Here is a 16,815-nt window from a genome sequence, read left to right as displayed (position 1 = left end):
TAAAAATTTCTTCTTTATGGTTAGAAGAATCGTATCATTAAAATGATTCATATACAATCATAACAAATTTTAACATAATTGAATCAGAGGTTTAAAAGGCATAAAAATTCCGGAAATTCGCTACTTTTCAGTTTTTGATTGAAGCTAAAATTCCGAAATTCAAACTTAATTAAAGAAATTCTTTATGGATTCGTTACTGCATAACGTAAAAGAGCAGAATTTTCACTCCGCTACTCCGAAGATTTCATAACCATGCCAGAATCTTTATACGAGTCGGCGATTATTACTTAAAATCTTCAGCATAGCCTCCGGGAATCTTGTTGAAGACTGTTTTCTTCATGACGCAAACTGACCTTCATAAGAGTGCCAGAACCTTTATGCAGTTCGATTACTATTCGCTTAGGTAAAGATATTCACACGGGTATCCCGGTATCTCGATGAAGATTGCATTGCTCATGATATAAACTAATCGTTGCAAGTTTAGTTGCAAGTTTAATAATCGTTGCAAGTTTAAAAGTTAATTTATTATTTAACTATTTGTCGTTATTTTAATCGAATGTAGTGTTTTTCATTTTTTGCTTTACGTCTTATTCAATTTAAATTATTAGTTATTAATTATTTTATTCATTATTTCCATTTCGCTAATGGTCTTCCATAGGATTTCGATACTTTCAGATTTAGAAATTGAGCCCTGATTAAAATCAAGACAATCAGTTTGAATTCTCTAATGCCATACTTATCGATCGTATGGAACTGCCTTGTACGTTGGGGCATTCTGAATTTTCCTCAATTTCGAAACCACGTAACTGGTATTGCCTTTATTTCTTTCCTCTCTGACGCATGAAAAATACTGTTTTTTGAACCTGTTCCTCGCTTAACCTTTTTCTTTTGCTTCAGAGTTTAAGTTTTTTTTCGAGACCATCATTACCTCCATTATAACATCAAACCATTGTATTTAAAAAATTAGAAATATTTTCAAAAAAAAAAAAAAAAAAAAAATACAGTTTGTAATGCTTGTAGTCATTCTACTTGGGCTAAATTTATTTGCGTTTATCTTTTTTTTTTTTTTTTCTCATTATATCGCGGTACCTCTATATTCTTCCAAAAGAAAATGTTCTCTTTGTAATAATATTACATTTACGTTGAAATATTCCTCAATATGATATTTTATCTTTTCGACCTCTGAAAACTAAAACGATTTCTTTCCGTTTAAGTTTGATCCATGCTGTTGACTGGTTTCCAACACTACTGGCAGCTGCTGGAGGTGAAAATAAAGGTCAGACTAATTTCTGCTTCATCAAATTCTTCGCTTTTTAATAATAAGCATGTGTTTATTTCTCATATTTTATGAAACTTGCTTTATATGACGCATATCTGTTTCCAAAATATTCCTTTCTACGATTTCTTGGGCGTAATATTACAGATGATGGAATGGATGGCATGAACCAGTGGAATTCCATTAGCACAGGAGGTCCCGAAGTACGAAATGAGTTTATCTACAATATTTACGATCTGGAATATAAGAGAGCAGCAATAAGGTAATTTGATGATAATTTCTTTAGATTGAACCAGAATAAATTTGTTAGATTATGTTGCTAAATTTTTGTCTCTGTAAATTTATACTCTAACAAAATATTTAAAGGAAAGGAATAAGTTCCTTTTTTCCCGTTTTAACTATGATTAACCGACGTACTTGTGCTGATTAATGCAATTTAAATCTGTGTCGCTAAATAATTCCTTTCAATGACTTGTACGGTTAAACCTACAATCTTATTTACACTAAGACTAAGCTAAAGGGTTTGACTTGGTCTAAACACTAATCTAATCTTCTTAGAGTGCCCGATGGATAATCAACCTGTCTTTACCATAAATATAGAACGCTAAAGTAAGAGCAACAGAGTAAAAGTCAAACTAAAACATTTATTATAATTTCAGTTTGAAATTTAAAGAACGTTTTAATAAAATTGGCTTATGCTTCTTGCGAATTGAACAGACAACAATGATTTAAATTGTTTACAGGTTTAAATATAAAGGCCTAACAATCTGGATCCGCTATCTCCCTACTGCTAAGGTAATTTCAGTCAAATTTTTCGGCTTGTAGCACAAGGCTAAAGGCAAACATTACAAAGGCGTTCAGCACGGTAGGGTAAAGTTGCCATCTAGCTCTCTCTCTAACTCACTTCAAGTGCACTTTCAGGTAGAGTAAGCCAAGCAATAAAAATGCAGGAAAGATTCAACATAACAAATAATGTATTAATTAAAACACACCTTACAGGCTTTAAGATATTTCTCGAGTTCAAAATCTGAATAAAAGACAAGTTAATTCATTGAAAATATTATTATTCAGCATTTTAAATTAATATCGATGAGTCAGTCCTCACTTTAACGATGAAATTGAAACGTTAAACTTGGCTGAAAGTGATCTGTTTACAAAGGAGGACGGAGTAGATCTGACCAAAGCTGTCAATTCGCACAAATGTGCTGGCATGCTTTCGAGTTGTGTCGGCACTCTTGCAACGATTAGTTTATATCATGAACAATGCAATCTTCATCGAGATACCGGGATACCCGTGTGAATATCTTTACCTAAGCGAATAGTAATCGAACTGCATAAAGGTTCTGGCACTCTTATGAAGGTCAGTTTGCGTCATGAAGAAAACAGTCTTCAACAAGATTCCCGGAGGCTATGCTGAAGATTTTAAGTAATAATCGCCGACTCGTATAAAGATTCTGGCATGGTTATGAAATCTTCGGAGTAGCGGAGTGAAAATTCTGCTCTTTTACGTTATGCAGTAACGAATTAGATCCAGCAAATATGAATTTGCGACGAGTTAATGAGGGCGGGTTTAAGACGATGAATTTAATATATTTATCATTAGTTTAGTTCAAGAGTGGGAAGAGTCATTATATATTTTTCTTCCAATGAGTTTACAGTTTTCTGTTGCATCAATCCTGCAGTTATGATTATTGTGTCAGCCGTTTAGAAACCATTGATGCCAGGTGACAAAGCGGACCTACGGCCAATGGCGCGTCGGGAAGTTTCCGAATTCTTGATAGCTCCATCTGCCCGTCTCTTGACACAGTTTTTCCTGCATAATTTTAAAAGCACACGTCCTTCTTAGCCATCAGATTCGAGAATATGATAAAATGAATTAGAAGGGAACGAACTAAAAGAAGAAATGATGTCTCCATTTCTTACATAACTAAAATACGTAGGTGAATCCCTCCCCAAAACGCTTACAAGCATCAGCATTTGAAAAGTAATTATTATGCTTCTTGCGAATTGAACAGACAACAATGATTTAAATGGTCCTGCGTTCAGATAAATGCCTAAATTGATTTGGTGATTATGTGGAAAAATGATAAGCAGGTATGTCTCTTAATTCCTTTTTGCATTTTCTGTCAGTTTTCAATAATTCAATACCATTGTAACCGTTCTTTTTTGGAACCACCCTCGTACAATTGTCTAAAACCATAAATTCAAAAAAAAAATGCTCCATATTTTCAATTTGCTAGAATGGGATCAAAATGACTCGTCCTATACATATAGAACATATAAAACGAGTCATTTTGATGCATACATTGCAAACGAACTATAATGCTTTTGTATTGTTGTATGTACGACTTTTCATTGCATATTTTCCTCCGTACTGCAGAAACTATCACTTATCACTTACAGTTCGGTCAATCAGTACTATCATCTACATTTCATTTAAGATTGAGCTAAGAAAACTATGTAATAGTACGCATGCATGATTAAAAACCGCTTCAGAAAATATTTGTTTTAAGCTAATTTTAAAACCAATACAAAAAATATGAAATGGCAAGGAGTTTTAAATTTTAGCTAATTCAGAGGTTTTTCATTAAACTAATATGAAAAATTAAAACCAGCACGTGTCCATTTTGGAAATGCATTTACGCTTCATAAATTTCGCATGAATGTTATTTGAACATAAATATTTCCCTTTTCCCTTTCATTTGATCCAGAATGGGAGATTACAAATTAATAATCGGATACCCAGGATTACCTTGTGACTGGCTTCCAGTGTCTCAACAAGATGAAGGAATAGAACTTGAACAATCGTGCTCAAAATCAAACATCTCAGAACTGGGTATTTATCTTTACAACCTCAGAGGTAAGTTGAAATCCAATATTATTGAATTTATAAAATAAAAAAAATTTATTTTCATCAGGTATTAGAACAAATTATAGCTTAGTTTATAATGTCAAATTTATAAAAAGTGAAATGATTATGCGCAGCTGCTGGACCATCAAAGCTTACTTTAATAACAGTCGATTTAGAGGGGCTTTTAGATAAAATAAAATAAAGAAGAAAAAAAAAAAGGAAAGTGCAATTTTTTCGAATCATCGGTTGTAGTCCTTAGGACTTTTAAATCACGTCATCTCTTTTAGACCGTTGCTGCTGTTTTACACCTTTTAACTTTATAGCACATCACATGCAGTTCAGTTGGCAGAAAAAAATTAAAGCCATGCAGAAATTTTCCAGAAGTTCTCACCATATTATGGACTATTTGTGGCATAAATAAGAATAAGCAAGGTATGCTGGAACATAGGATAAGGCACAGGACCTGAAGCCAAAAGTATTAAGGGACCCTCCCAAGTTCTACTGAAGTTTATATATTTAGAGCTGAAATTCAAAATGAAAAGGGTAATATATTATGATTTCTGCAAAAACATGAGTAGATGCTTCTTTAGCCGACCGCAAAATGTTTTCATGGTGTTTGAGAGCAAGAAATATGATAAACTATGTGCATAATGCCCTATTAAACTTCAGCACTTTTGGCTTAACTCAAAAGGTAATGGTTAACTTGAAATTAAATGAATTAAATTTAACCTAACGGCTTTACAGGTTAATTACCGCGCAAGCTGGCTCTAACTCGAAAGTCGGCGTAAACAAGCTTTATGGCAAGAAGCGCTCATCCCGCAGAAATCTAATCACAAAGAAATCAAAGATAGCAACTTGGCCTTCAGGCAGGCAGAAAACGCTTTGAATTCACCTTACAAAACTTTCCCTTAAATACTAACTACTTTCTGCTTCATTTGAATACATGCATGCTGTACCATTTACATTCTGGCAAGAAAGTGTTAGTTGAAAGCAAAAGCGATAGGAAACGCTGCTTCAAAATAAAATAACAGTTACGTCAATTAACTAAATGCCCACAACTGGAAGTATGAAACTGCACTTATGATCGGCTTTAAAAGTTTTAAATCTAATTGTTTATAACTGTGGTTCAAAGAAACTAAATATATTGTGAATTTTTCATACCATATTCCTTAAGAAACTATGAGAAAAGTAACGATTAGGTACAGGAGAAAAAAAGCATTCGTTAGTCTCACGGCAGGTACCGAATATAAATTGCTGTGAAAAAGAGGTTTAGCTAGTTTTTTACTGTTCATAAATACATTTCATGACCTTAAATTTTCAAATCTGGGCTAATGTTATTATTTATTCGATGAAGTTTTTCTAGTGGTGTAGCCCAGACATCCCGCATTTAACTGTTTCAATTTACTTCGACCTTTCATGCCTTGTCATTATCGACAGACGTGAGCCCGTAAATCATTTGTGCCCGGCTAATGAGCAAGCACTCTATAATGTATATTGGGATTCACATGGCCATGTGATGACTAAGCTGAGCCACTGTGAATATCGGAGCATAGCACATAGGAACGCCAGTCTGTGGAACGGTATGACAGAAGATCGATCATCAAACTTATCACTGTTGAACAGTGATAGCTGAGCTCAAATAAGCTTCTCAGTTAAGTTCAAACAACTGAGGAAATGGATGCCCAGAAATTAATAAATAGTTTTACAGAAATGGAATATTTGAGAGAAATTCATCGAATTTTAATTAATCAGTATTTTTATTTATTTACGTACGCTGACTTTTTCCTATCAGTTTTATTAACATGACTGACTGACTGATAACTTATAGCCAGAATACCACTGAGATCAGTAGTTTATCTGGCTCAATCAAATTTATGCCAGATGGGCACAATAACATAGAACTATCTTCACATAATGTACGCAGTATGGAGGAGAAAGACGGATAAAGAATAGGAAGACCAGCAACGCAAGAGCTCACTAGCAAGTAACCGGCCCGATAAAGGCGTGACTAAGTGTGAGTCATAAAATGAGTGTAGAATGTGAATAAAACTAGTGAATTTAAGAAATACACAGTATAATAAATGAGTAAGATACAAAATTAAGAATGCTAATAAACACATTGGGTACATTATTTACAGGTGGGCACTAGGTGGGAAAGTTCGGGTCCCTGATAAGGTGGGCCGCAAGTGGGCGCAGTTTGGCGTCCTCATTCAATATTTCGTAGGTAAAGATATCAAAATTTCTCATATGGTCACAGTTCAGAGCTTTCGTGAAGAATTTCCTGTTGATCTTATTCAGGTGCTCTTCTAGAGTGTCCAGTTTTAAGTCACAGTGCAGTGTAGCATTGCTCATAAAAAAGTGAGCATGGGTGATAAGCCTTAAGACTTTGTTTTGCATGATTTGAAGTCTTTTTATATTCTCCTTGGTAGCCGTGCACCAGGCCGGCGACGCATAAGTCATCAATGGCCTAATTGCCGTGATATAAACTAGCCCCTTTTTCCTGAGGTCTAAGCTAGAATAATTACCCAATATAGGGATGAGACTATTTACAACAGTGAAAATTTTTCTTCTGACCTCTGTTATATGATCTCCCCATTTTAATCTTTCATTTAGCATTACTCCTAAATATTTCGCCTTACTAACTCTAGGAATCTCTTCAGAGAATAAGAAGAGCTTGCTATTAATAGTCAACTGTGTATTTTTCCTCCTTATCAATAATAATTGCGACTTGCTGGTATTAATAGCAATTCTCCAAGTTGTACACCACTTTTCTACCACTGGTAGAAGCTCCTGTAATTTCTTGATTGCATGGTGTGCGTTTGCGGACTTTACGGCTAATGCCGTATCATCCGCATAGCACCCAAGAAAGTAATTTCTGCCAATGTGAGCCCTAAGGGAAGTCACGAACATAAAATAAATACAGGACGGGCCCTAAAATGGACCCCTGTGGGACGCCTGCATTCATTTGCGTTAACTGGAGATGTCCTTTCCAATAGCCACAGTGAATTTCTTATTAGTGATGAAAGACATAATTAGCTGAATCAGCTCTCTATCCATAGGGAGATTTATAAGTTTATAAATAAGCCCCTCATGCCAGACGCGGTCGAATGCCTTCGCCACGTCTAGCATGAGTAAGGCTACATTTTGTTTCTTGTGAAGCGCATCCCCACAAAACTCGACGAGCCGAACCAGCTGCTTCGTTGTTGAAAGCTTTCTCCGGAAACCAAATTGTTCCGGAAGCAGTATTTATTAACATGTAAGTCAGCTACACTATTATATCTGTTACCTAAAAATTAGAAAAAGTCACTGCGGTTGAGTCAAAACTCATCCTTTGGACACCTTTCGCTACATCACATTGCTAAAATATCTTACACATAGCTCGCCAAGTTATTATTTAAATTAAACAGTTATTTATGATTTCAACCTTTATTATAACTTCTCCTTTCCGTTTGCTCAACAGAACGCAAATCAATTAGATAATATTTAAGCTGAGGTTTGGGGTTTGTGAGAGTGGTTTTGCCTCTCGTGGGCACGTTACGTTAGTTCTCGCCAGGTCTGATAAGTTTATAATTATTCCGTTTTGCATTATCGCTGCCGACATTTGAATTTAATATGCCGGTTAGAAGCTCTGAGTCAGCTTAGATTTACATTTAACTGTGCAGTCTTTGACCCTTCGTTTTAAACTGAAATTTATTCTCCCTTTAATTGTATCACCACGAGTAGTGATTGATTTTGTTAGCACAAGAACGTGAATTGACATTATAATTTCTGTATAATGAAAAATGATATTAAAACCTTTCCGTGACCTGTAGATACATTAGACAGAGCGATAATTCGTTTCACGTCTGATGGGGCTTAATAGTTCCTAATCAAGTACAGCCCAACAAGCTTCAGCAGCATTCTGTCCAATTTCGTTTTGGTGGCATTCTCTCTTCATTTTCAGCGAAACTGATGGCATTACATAGCTGTTAGAACATCCACAATGTCTCGATTAATTTAGATGGTTATTTAGAATTAACTACAATTGTAACAAATTAGAGATGTTAAACAATAATTTTGAAAAGTTTATAGACAAAAATAGAAATAAGTGTTTATTTAGAGTTAGTTAATGAACTATGGAAGACTCTGAAAACTGAGTATCCAAGGTATTAACACTGCAGATGAGGAAAACCATGGAAATTCATGGAACCAGGCCGTACTCATCAGAAATCAAATTTAGGTCAAACTACTAATGTCCCGCGCTGTGCTATCTCGCCACTGATGAACCTCTTAAAGCACGACAATTAATTGCTCCAAGTTATGATACATTTAAAAAATTAGGTACTTTTGCAAAGTGATTCAATCTTTTATCTACAGTTCTACGAAAGCATCCCTCTCTTAATGAAAAAAGTATAAGTAAAAGTCTAAGTAAATATTTTTCGAAATACTTTATCAAAATTAACTAGCAAAATTAAACCTTCGGTTTACAGAACTGAATAAAAGGACGTATATTTTATTACAAGCTCAATTTAAAAATGAACCAAAACCTGAGGAGATTCGATGAATTTTAGGGTAACCAATGAAATCTTTAAATTGTCTTATGCCAGTTTAACCACAAAACGTTTTTCTTTGGTTTGATACAAAGCTGTGTTATTCTAGAGTAATTACACAGTATTTTTTTTTTTTTTTTTCCAGATGATCCTCTAGAACAACACAATTTAGCTGCAAAGGAAAAATCGGTTCTGCGAAGAATGAAACATCGTTTAGAGCAAATGGGAAGATCCATGGTACCATCAGATGATCCTTTCCCAAATTTTTTTGCAATGCGAAAATTGACAAGAATTGGTGCGCTAGTACCTGGATGGTGTCAAGCTAAATGACATTTGAAAAACATGTGATCTCAAATACATTTTAGATTCCAAATAAATTTACAGAAGTATAATGCAGAGTTTTAATAACTTCCTTTTGCTTTAATAACCTTTTTTACATAACAACAGGAAAGGTTTAAAACTCGGAACTAAGTCAGCAACATTAATACTGTGATCAGATCAGGATTTTCTCTCCTCTGATCTTTCTTTTTTTCATCCTTGAAGAATTCTCATTCCTGCTTGAATATCATGGCAGAGAGACTGGAGCCCAATGGTATTATAAATAATAACATCCAATTTCTGTATTTGTAATATTTCAACTCATTTTTAAACAAAAGAGGCTTGAAAACTGAATTCATTCCTTATCTGTCTGGTCGTGAATTTTTCTTCAGCATTACATTAATAAATCAGATTTTACCAAGATTATTGCCTGTCATTACTAACGCCGAGTATATTAGGCAGAAGAACATGACACGCCCTGTGGATAAGAATGCCGACTAAACGGCGTTCACGTTATGATCTGTGAATATTATCGTACTACAGTCGACATTCGTGCAATCTGAATCGATACCAGGTGCAAGCCGTCTGTAATTTAATACCCAGAAAAAATACCTTTTCAAATTACTATAATAAAAATTTAAATCCAGCGAATGAAAATAACACTAATAATTTGGATGGAAATGCATATTATTTAATCTGTCGCAAAGTGTATGCTCGCAGCTGGTTGTGCTGTAGAATGAAACCATGTTCGCGGCCGTCTTTCCAGCGTGATGCAATTAACGGCCAACTGTGAGTAAAGAAGAACTAAAATACATCCGAAATTGCATTTTTTATGCTGTGAAAAAGCTGCTTATGAACTTAGTGGATGTTTGACTAAAGGTGTTTGAATAACTTCACAGCTTTGTCATAGAGATACGGCTGGTAATACATTAATAGCTGTATGAAGACTGACGAAATGCACCAAAGGCAGCTATGCTTCTGCAAAGCTAAAACTAACTGTACATTGCACTAAAGAAACGAAACAACTTTATTAATGCTAATGACTTGATAAACATTCTACAAACATGCTCTAGCATGTTTCCGTAACCAAACCTAACGGCTAAATGAACAATTAATGGGTGACGCTGTATGCGGCAATATTTTATACGAAGAATAGCTTTGCGTTGTTTCCATCATACTTTATGATGACAAGATTCAATGGTAGAAGCATTCGTAGTATTCGCATTATTTTCAACAATTGTCAGTTCAACAAGAGAAATTATCTTATTACAAAAAACAGCTAATAAACTTTTGAAACCAGCTAGTTTGCTAATAAGGATTTTTAAACAATTATATTATAACTATTTATAAACCTTTTATTTTTGATTATAAAGCCTTCTGAGAGGACTATGACGAATATCAGATTAGAGCAATATTTCTCAGCTGTTCGTAATGAACTAAAGTTTTTAGTCATTTTAATAAAACTCAAATAGATTTTTGCATTATGTGTATATTAAACGCAAAGCAGTTTATTTCAAGCAAAAATACGAAAAATAATGCAAACAACTAAAATTCTAAGACATCGAGAAAATGTACGCCACTAAAAATCAAAGAGATCGAGCAATGCATTTTTCATATTCCAAAAATCAGCATGACGAAATATGCTTTATATTGTTTTCCTTCCAACTGTTAAAGCTGAGAAAAATAAGCAAAAGAAAACTGCCGCAGTATACTACATGAAAATTGGAAATTAGTAAATATAAAACTCACATAGGAAATTTTAATTTTAATGAACAGAAGCCTAACATTCCTCACAGTTGCTAGAATGGCTGTATTTCCTGCAATATGCTCTTTAATTCTTGTCAGTATTACAGGATGTAAACACTTCTAATACCTAGCACACTACAGTGCTTATAGGCAGGCATACACGTTCATAAAAGTACTATAGATAGACATTTAGCTTTTATTTGTAGAAAGAGTTGAAGTGAGAGCTGATGAGCATATTTTCTTACAGTCACTGAATGACTGCTTGTAGGCTGTTTCTGAGTAAGTAATAAAAGCCTATAAAACACATAAAATGTGGAAATTGGTAGATGAAGTTGTAGGATTCCTCGCCCTTTTCCTATGATTAAAACGTCGAGGAACGTAGTGAACTACGTAGCGATTTATCGCTGAGTTCAGAACAACTAAGAAGTAGACTCGAGAAGGCTTAAAATACCCTTTTATTCACACATAAGAATAACAGTTGGCCCCTTCTCGAGCTTAGAGGAAAGCCTCTACTCGGGCTTTAATTAAGAATAAGAAAATAAGAAACTAAGTTACTATTAACTAAACTAGACTTAGCTGAAGCTAGACACAATTATCTAACCCTTAAATTAAACTAGCCGGCGAATATCAATAGACACGTATAATACGGTCGAGCGTAACGGCTTCAAGAATGACTTAGCCAGAAGGCAAACACACGCCACTAGGCACTATCGAAGTAAGCTGAACCTTCCTAAAATACTTCTTCTTACTCATTTCTATTCAACGCGATTCTAAAAACTCATTCTGGTAGGTAGTTGTAAGTGGAAATAAGAATTGAAAGGAAAGGATTTCAAAATTAAAATAGCTGCTATAAAATTAAAGTATATCTTACAAAGCGAAAGAAAAGATAAGTCTAAAAATAATTCAATTTTTTGGATACTAAAGGGAACTTTAGTATTCAAAAAGAAAAAGGAGAAAAAAATAGAAAGAAAGAAAACCTCTAAGGCGAAAACTCCGTAACCTATTAAATCAATCTTTTTTTTTTTTTTTTTTTTTTCAAAGCAAATGCTTTCTTTCCATTTAGATCTCTTCCTTAGAACTCATTTAAACTTCTCAATGTTTCCTAAACTATACTTCCACTTGATATATTCTAAGCTGGCTTCATACGTAGCAGTTTTCAGTTCCCTCAAGAAACTTAATTTCATTAATTTCTCTGAATCTAATACTTTTAGCTGTTTTTTGACGTCACTAATAACAACCATTTCACTTTTTTCCTAGCTTGACAAGATTCATAAATATTATCTTTTTCAATTAGACACTTCATTTCTCGCAAATGATAGCCAGGATTTCAAGCAAGGATCTCAAAGCACTTTTCGCAACATAAGAGGGTATTTTTCTTAGAAAGAAAAAAAACAGACTCTCGAAACTTGCTTATACTTCTGACATAGGATTAGAGATCAAGAATAATAACCTTCGGATAACTAAACTAATAATCAGTCATTTTACAGCTTATATTAAAAAGGGGACAAATTTGACATTTTTATCAAAAACTGTTAAGATTTAAAAAGATGAATCAGAGGCCGATGATAATTAAGTAGAGGCTTTATTAAATGATGGGATTAATCACGCACATGGCATAGCACACTTCTACAGATCACACCAAACTACAACGACTGTTGCCAATACAACCTAAGCAAAATATAAACAGTTACGGTTAATATACATATAACATCAACTCATAAACCAGGGAGTGAGTGTGATTATTCTCAACAAAAACAAAAGGCCGTCAAGAATATTCCTCCCCCCCCACAAAAAATACTGTCCTTTACAAAATAGCACATTTGGCCAGCCAATTTAATGATAATAAAAAGTCTAAAAAGTCAATATGTACCAAGAAAAAGGTTACATTGTATATACTTACTGGAAAAGTAAAATCACATGTGTTGCCACAAAAGCTAAAATAAAAGCTAATGGAATATAAATGTCATGCACATACTCTATGCTACCGACCAAACCTGCCGGAAGAACAGACTTATAGCTGAAAGGAGAGAGGAGAAAATCTGGCAACGAAAAGAAGAAACGTGCTTGATGCGAGAAGGACGGCATGCTGGTGTGAAAAAACAGTTTATCTGAAAGGAGAGGGGAAAATCTGGCAACGAGAAGAACGGCATGCTCGTGAGAAAAAATTTGAAATTAGTTTTAGCTGTATTCCGAGAGTAGAGTTAGCTTTTTTTTTTTTTTTTTTTTGTTAAGAGCTGAGAGATGCAATGTATTACTTGGGCGTTTGATGTAAATGTGAATAAAAGCGATACTTTGTGAAAAGTTAATGTGTATTTATAAAATTAAAATATAGCTTATGTTATTATTAAACCTGCATAAGTGTCCCAGTTTATTTCCTGCAAATAGAGTTGACTAATAACATTCATAAGTGGATAGAAACGAACCGACAAAGATGAATTGATCAAAGGATTCGATTATATGACAGTGATGGCAGCTGGTCGGATGTATATTTGTCGACTCGGAAAAAGCTCAAGTGAATTCCTTACGAAAGCTGCGAAGCTTATTAAGTGGAATAGTTATCTTCTACCAGGTTCTCTCGTTAACAAAAATTGCAGTCCCTCCACCTCTGTGACTAAGTCTTTCGCACCGGTAATTTGGAATATTCATGCGTTTGCTGGGATTTGCACGAGTTTCGGTGATTAAGGCAATATCGATGTCTTTGGTGATAAGGAAATTTTGAAGTTCCGGAATTTTGTGTAGAATATTATTAGCATTCCATATCATGACTTGTATGGGCGCTTTAATAAGAGAGTTAAGACCCATTATTTATATTAATGGTAGCATTAGTTTCCTCATTAGTATTATTAATCTGTTTTATATGTTGGGTTATTTGCAGGAATCCTGCGCTTTTAATAATAGATACAAGTTCGGCGAGATCTGAGAATATTTTCTTCGCTTCGCTGGTTTCACTGAATGTTCCTGAAGCCAGGGTTTGTGCATAAGATTCGCCTTCGATTATGCGGCTTTGGTATGTTTTTTTGTTTGTCTTGTTTCGGTTTTGGGAATTTAATACACCCTTTAAAACTTGAAGTATGGTTTTGTCCGCAATTGGCACAAAGTAGCGGTTTGTCTTTATTGTTCTTGTCAGGGCAGTCTCGTGATTCATGTGAACCTGCACATCTGACGCACCTAGGTTGATAACTAGATCCAATTTGAGTGTGGTTGAAACCCTGACACTTAAAACATTGTAGAGGGCCCTGTCTGCCTTTGTACTCCTCTATAATGATTTTTAACCCACATAGATATTTTATCTGATATATTTCCTTGGAGGCTTCATTTTTGGGTAATGTTACTAAAAATAGGGGAAGTTTTGAGACTTCTCCATTTCTCCTTCTTGTCATTTGCTTAATTTCTTCGGGTAGGAAATTAAGCTCTTCAAGTTCTTCTTTTATTTCCTCAGTTTCGGTACTCTTAGGAGTCCTTTAATAACAATTTTAAGTTTTCTGTCTTGGGGGAGAATGTAAGAGTGGTGTTCCACCCCCAGATCCTTAAGTATTTTAACCATTGCCCTGTAAGTGTCGGGTTCTGTTGTGGTGATTTTAATTCCATCAAGAATACTATTGCCAATAAATTTAAAATTTCTCTGGTTAAAAATATTCTTGATTTTACTGTAAGAGTATTTATTTTCCTTAAGTATGATAGGAGGTAATTTGTTGGATTTGTTTTCCTGTTTATTATTGTTTTCAGTCGAAGAATTATTGGTAGATTCTTCCTGGTTGGTGATATCCATGAGCGGATTGTCCGCTTGTTCACTGGTAGTTTCTATACAAGGTTGTGTAACGTTGCCGCTAGCTTGTTCTTTATTGGTGTTACTTGGTTCCTGATTTTTACTTTCCTTTTGATGGGAAGAATTAGTATGTTTCATGCTTAATTTACGTTTTTTCGCAGCTAAGTGCGAATTCCGGATCCTAATCGTTTGATCTCCTCGGCGCTTGCAAGTGATATCTTCGTCTGAAGATATATCCTTTTCAAGGGTGATTTCATCATCTGTGTTGGTAGGAGAATTATCGTGCAGTTTGATAGGGCTGCGGCCTCTATCGTTGTCTGAAAGGGAATTTTGGTTAGTACATGAATCAAGGTTATGGTGCACATTAATTTGCTCTTGGCATTTTTTAAGATTCTCCTCATTGAGAATCTTAATCATACCAAGTGAGCTGATAAGAAATGAATGGAATTTTTCTTCTATTGCTGTAAAAGATCCATTTAATTGTTTGGATTTTTCTAAATCTCTAATCTGTATGTTGTAGAATTCGATCAACTTCTCCATAGTCTGATTGGTATCCATTGTGACGCATGGAGTCCATAAATCCTGCGCCCCGGAACCGCACCGGCACGACAGCGTGCCGGCAGACGGATGGGCAGGTGGAAATCTATCAGGCCCCTGACTCACTCCTAACTAAGTGAGCTTGGGGGTAACTAGATAGACAAGCAACCAAATCAAAATTAAAAATAATAAACGCGCCGCAAAACGCAATCTAAAATAAGTATTGGCATAACCATAAAGTCGCAGCAATCAATGGCATAATCCGGCAAGACGCGGTGGCTACTGAGCATTCATTGTGAAAGGAAGTCAGTAAGTCAGAGATCGCAGACAGATCTTATCAGGCAGATCGATGTCGGATTGGTGGCCGGCACGACGTCTTTACCCTTTGAAATTATGCGATATTTATACACGAAGTACACATGACGTCATCTCACGGCGGCCAATCAGCTGTCGACACGACTCAACTTTCCTGATGACGTAACCTCGAGTTTCGTTTTTGCATCTTAATTAGGCTGGAACAGTCCGGTTTTAATACAAACAGTAGCAGTGAAAAACTAAGTAGAAATAATTGCTAGATCCCTTTAAAATATCCTCATGTAAAAGTTAAATTATTCCGAGGACATATAATGCAGAAAAGGGGTTACAATACGCCATATTTGCAACAATTACTACACAAATTCATGCAGTATGTCATTGTGCTAATCAAGTCAAATTACCCTTTGAATGCTGCCGCACCCTGTAAATTCTATAGCAAATTTTTACACGAGGTTTTAAAACTACTTGTAAAGATCAAATTTTAATGTAAAATCATATAAAAAATTTATTTTTTAAAATTATTTAAAGGCATCTGGCGAGCGACTTAAACAAAAGTGTACATTTCGCCTGTTTGTGCGTTTTATTTTCATGGTTTCAGTTCGGTGTAAAATAAACCTGATAGATTTTAAACCGGATTCAAATCTTTTTTCTCAGTTAAACTTCAAATACTTAAGTTAAGCTTAATAAGAGCTTAAGAATTCTTATTGTTTTCACAACAAACCTTTATTAGTTTACAAAGATTTCACAAACTAATGCAATACCATTGCTTATAGTTTCAATAATTAGGTATATGAATGAAATGTAGAATTAAAACATCAATTTCTTTCAAGCAAGGAAAAATCAACTCTTTTGATGGGTCATTTATGTATCTATCATATTCAAAATTAAATTTAGAACAGTTTAAAAATCGTGCCATCTTGCTCTTTATGAACCTTAATTTAATAATGTACATTTTTATATAAAAGATTTATAGTTCTTTTTTATATCGTATTTCTCACTGTTTGCTGTTTTCTTTTAAAAAAAGGGAATAAAATCTAAAATCCAAATTTTAACATTTTAGCCAGTTTTTAATTTCATATTCTTAAAACCTGGAATTAAGAGAAATACATTAACTTACATATTTTATATAATACAGGATGATTTGAAGGACCAAGGCACATGCTTCTGAATATATCAGGCCTTGCTCATTTCTCGTTTAAAGCACAAAATTTATTTTGTAAATAATTTCTTTCTATTAAATACTTCAATACATTTTTACAAAAGAATCATTTACAGTCTCAAACACTTTCTTAAAATCTGCGTTCTCTCTTGCATACTTAAATTACAGTTAAATCAACCTATGAAATTTTATAACAGCATTTTGTTTAAAAAACTATTAATTCTCAAAAGCAGAAATGAATTAAATTAGCTTGATATTTAAAGTTTTACATTTTTTGCTTTTATTAATTATTCACATAAATTAAAACATGAAACTAAG

The 16,815-nt window shown here is 34.3% G+C and overlaps 1 protein-coding gene across 9 annotated transcripts in view; it reads left to right on the top strand.

Annotated features, from left to right (window-relative positions):
- LOC118184453 (arylsulfatase B-like) overlaps positions 1–12,506 on the top strand; it is an 83,307-nt gene extending 70,801 nt beyond the window's left edge. For all 9 annotated transcript variants that reach the window (XM_085809455.1, XM_085809458.1, XM_085809461.1 and 6 more), the window contains 4 exons: positions 1,215–1,276; positions 1,424–1,538; positions 3,988–4,136; positions 8,802–12,506. In XM_085809455.1, coding sequence (XP_085665581.1) covers positions 1,215–1,276; positions 1,424–1,538; positions 3,988–4,136; positions 8,802–8,986 — 511 coding nt within the window. In that variant the 3' untranslated portion in view covers positions 8,987–12,506. The remainder of the gene's footprint in view (positions 1–1,214; positions 1,277–1,423; positions 1,539–3,987; positions 4,137–8,801) is intronic.
- The last annotated feature ends 4,309 nt before the right edge of the window (positions 12,507–16,815 follow it).

This window comes from Stegodyphus dumicola, chromosome X2 (genome assembly GCF_044657685.1).
Source record: "Stegodyphus dumicola isolate Sdum_Otavi_A_Nest chromosome X2, ASM4465768v1".
NCBI lineage: Eukaryota > Metazoa > Arthropoda > Arachnida > Araneae > Eresidae > Stegodyphus > Stegodyphus dumicola.
The sequence above is the reverse complement of the archived record's forward strand: the minus strand, read 5'-3'. Positions and strand labels throughout refer to the sequence as shown.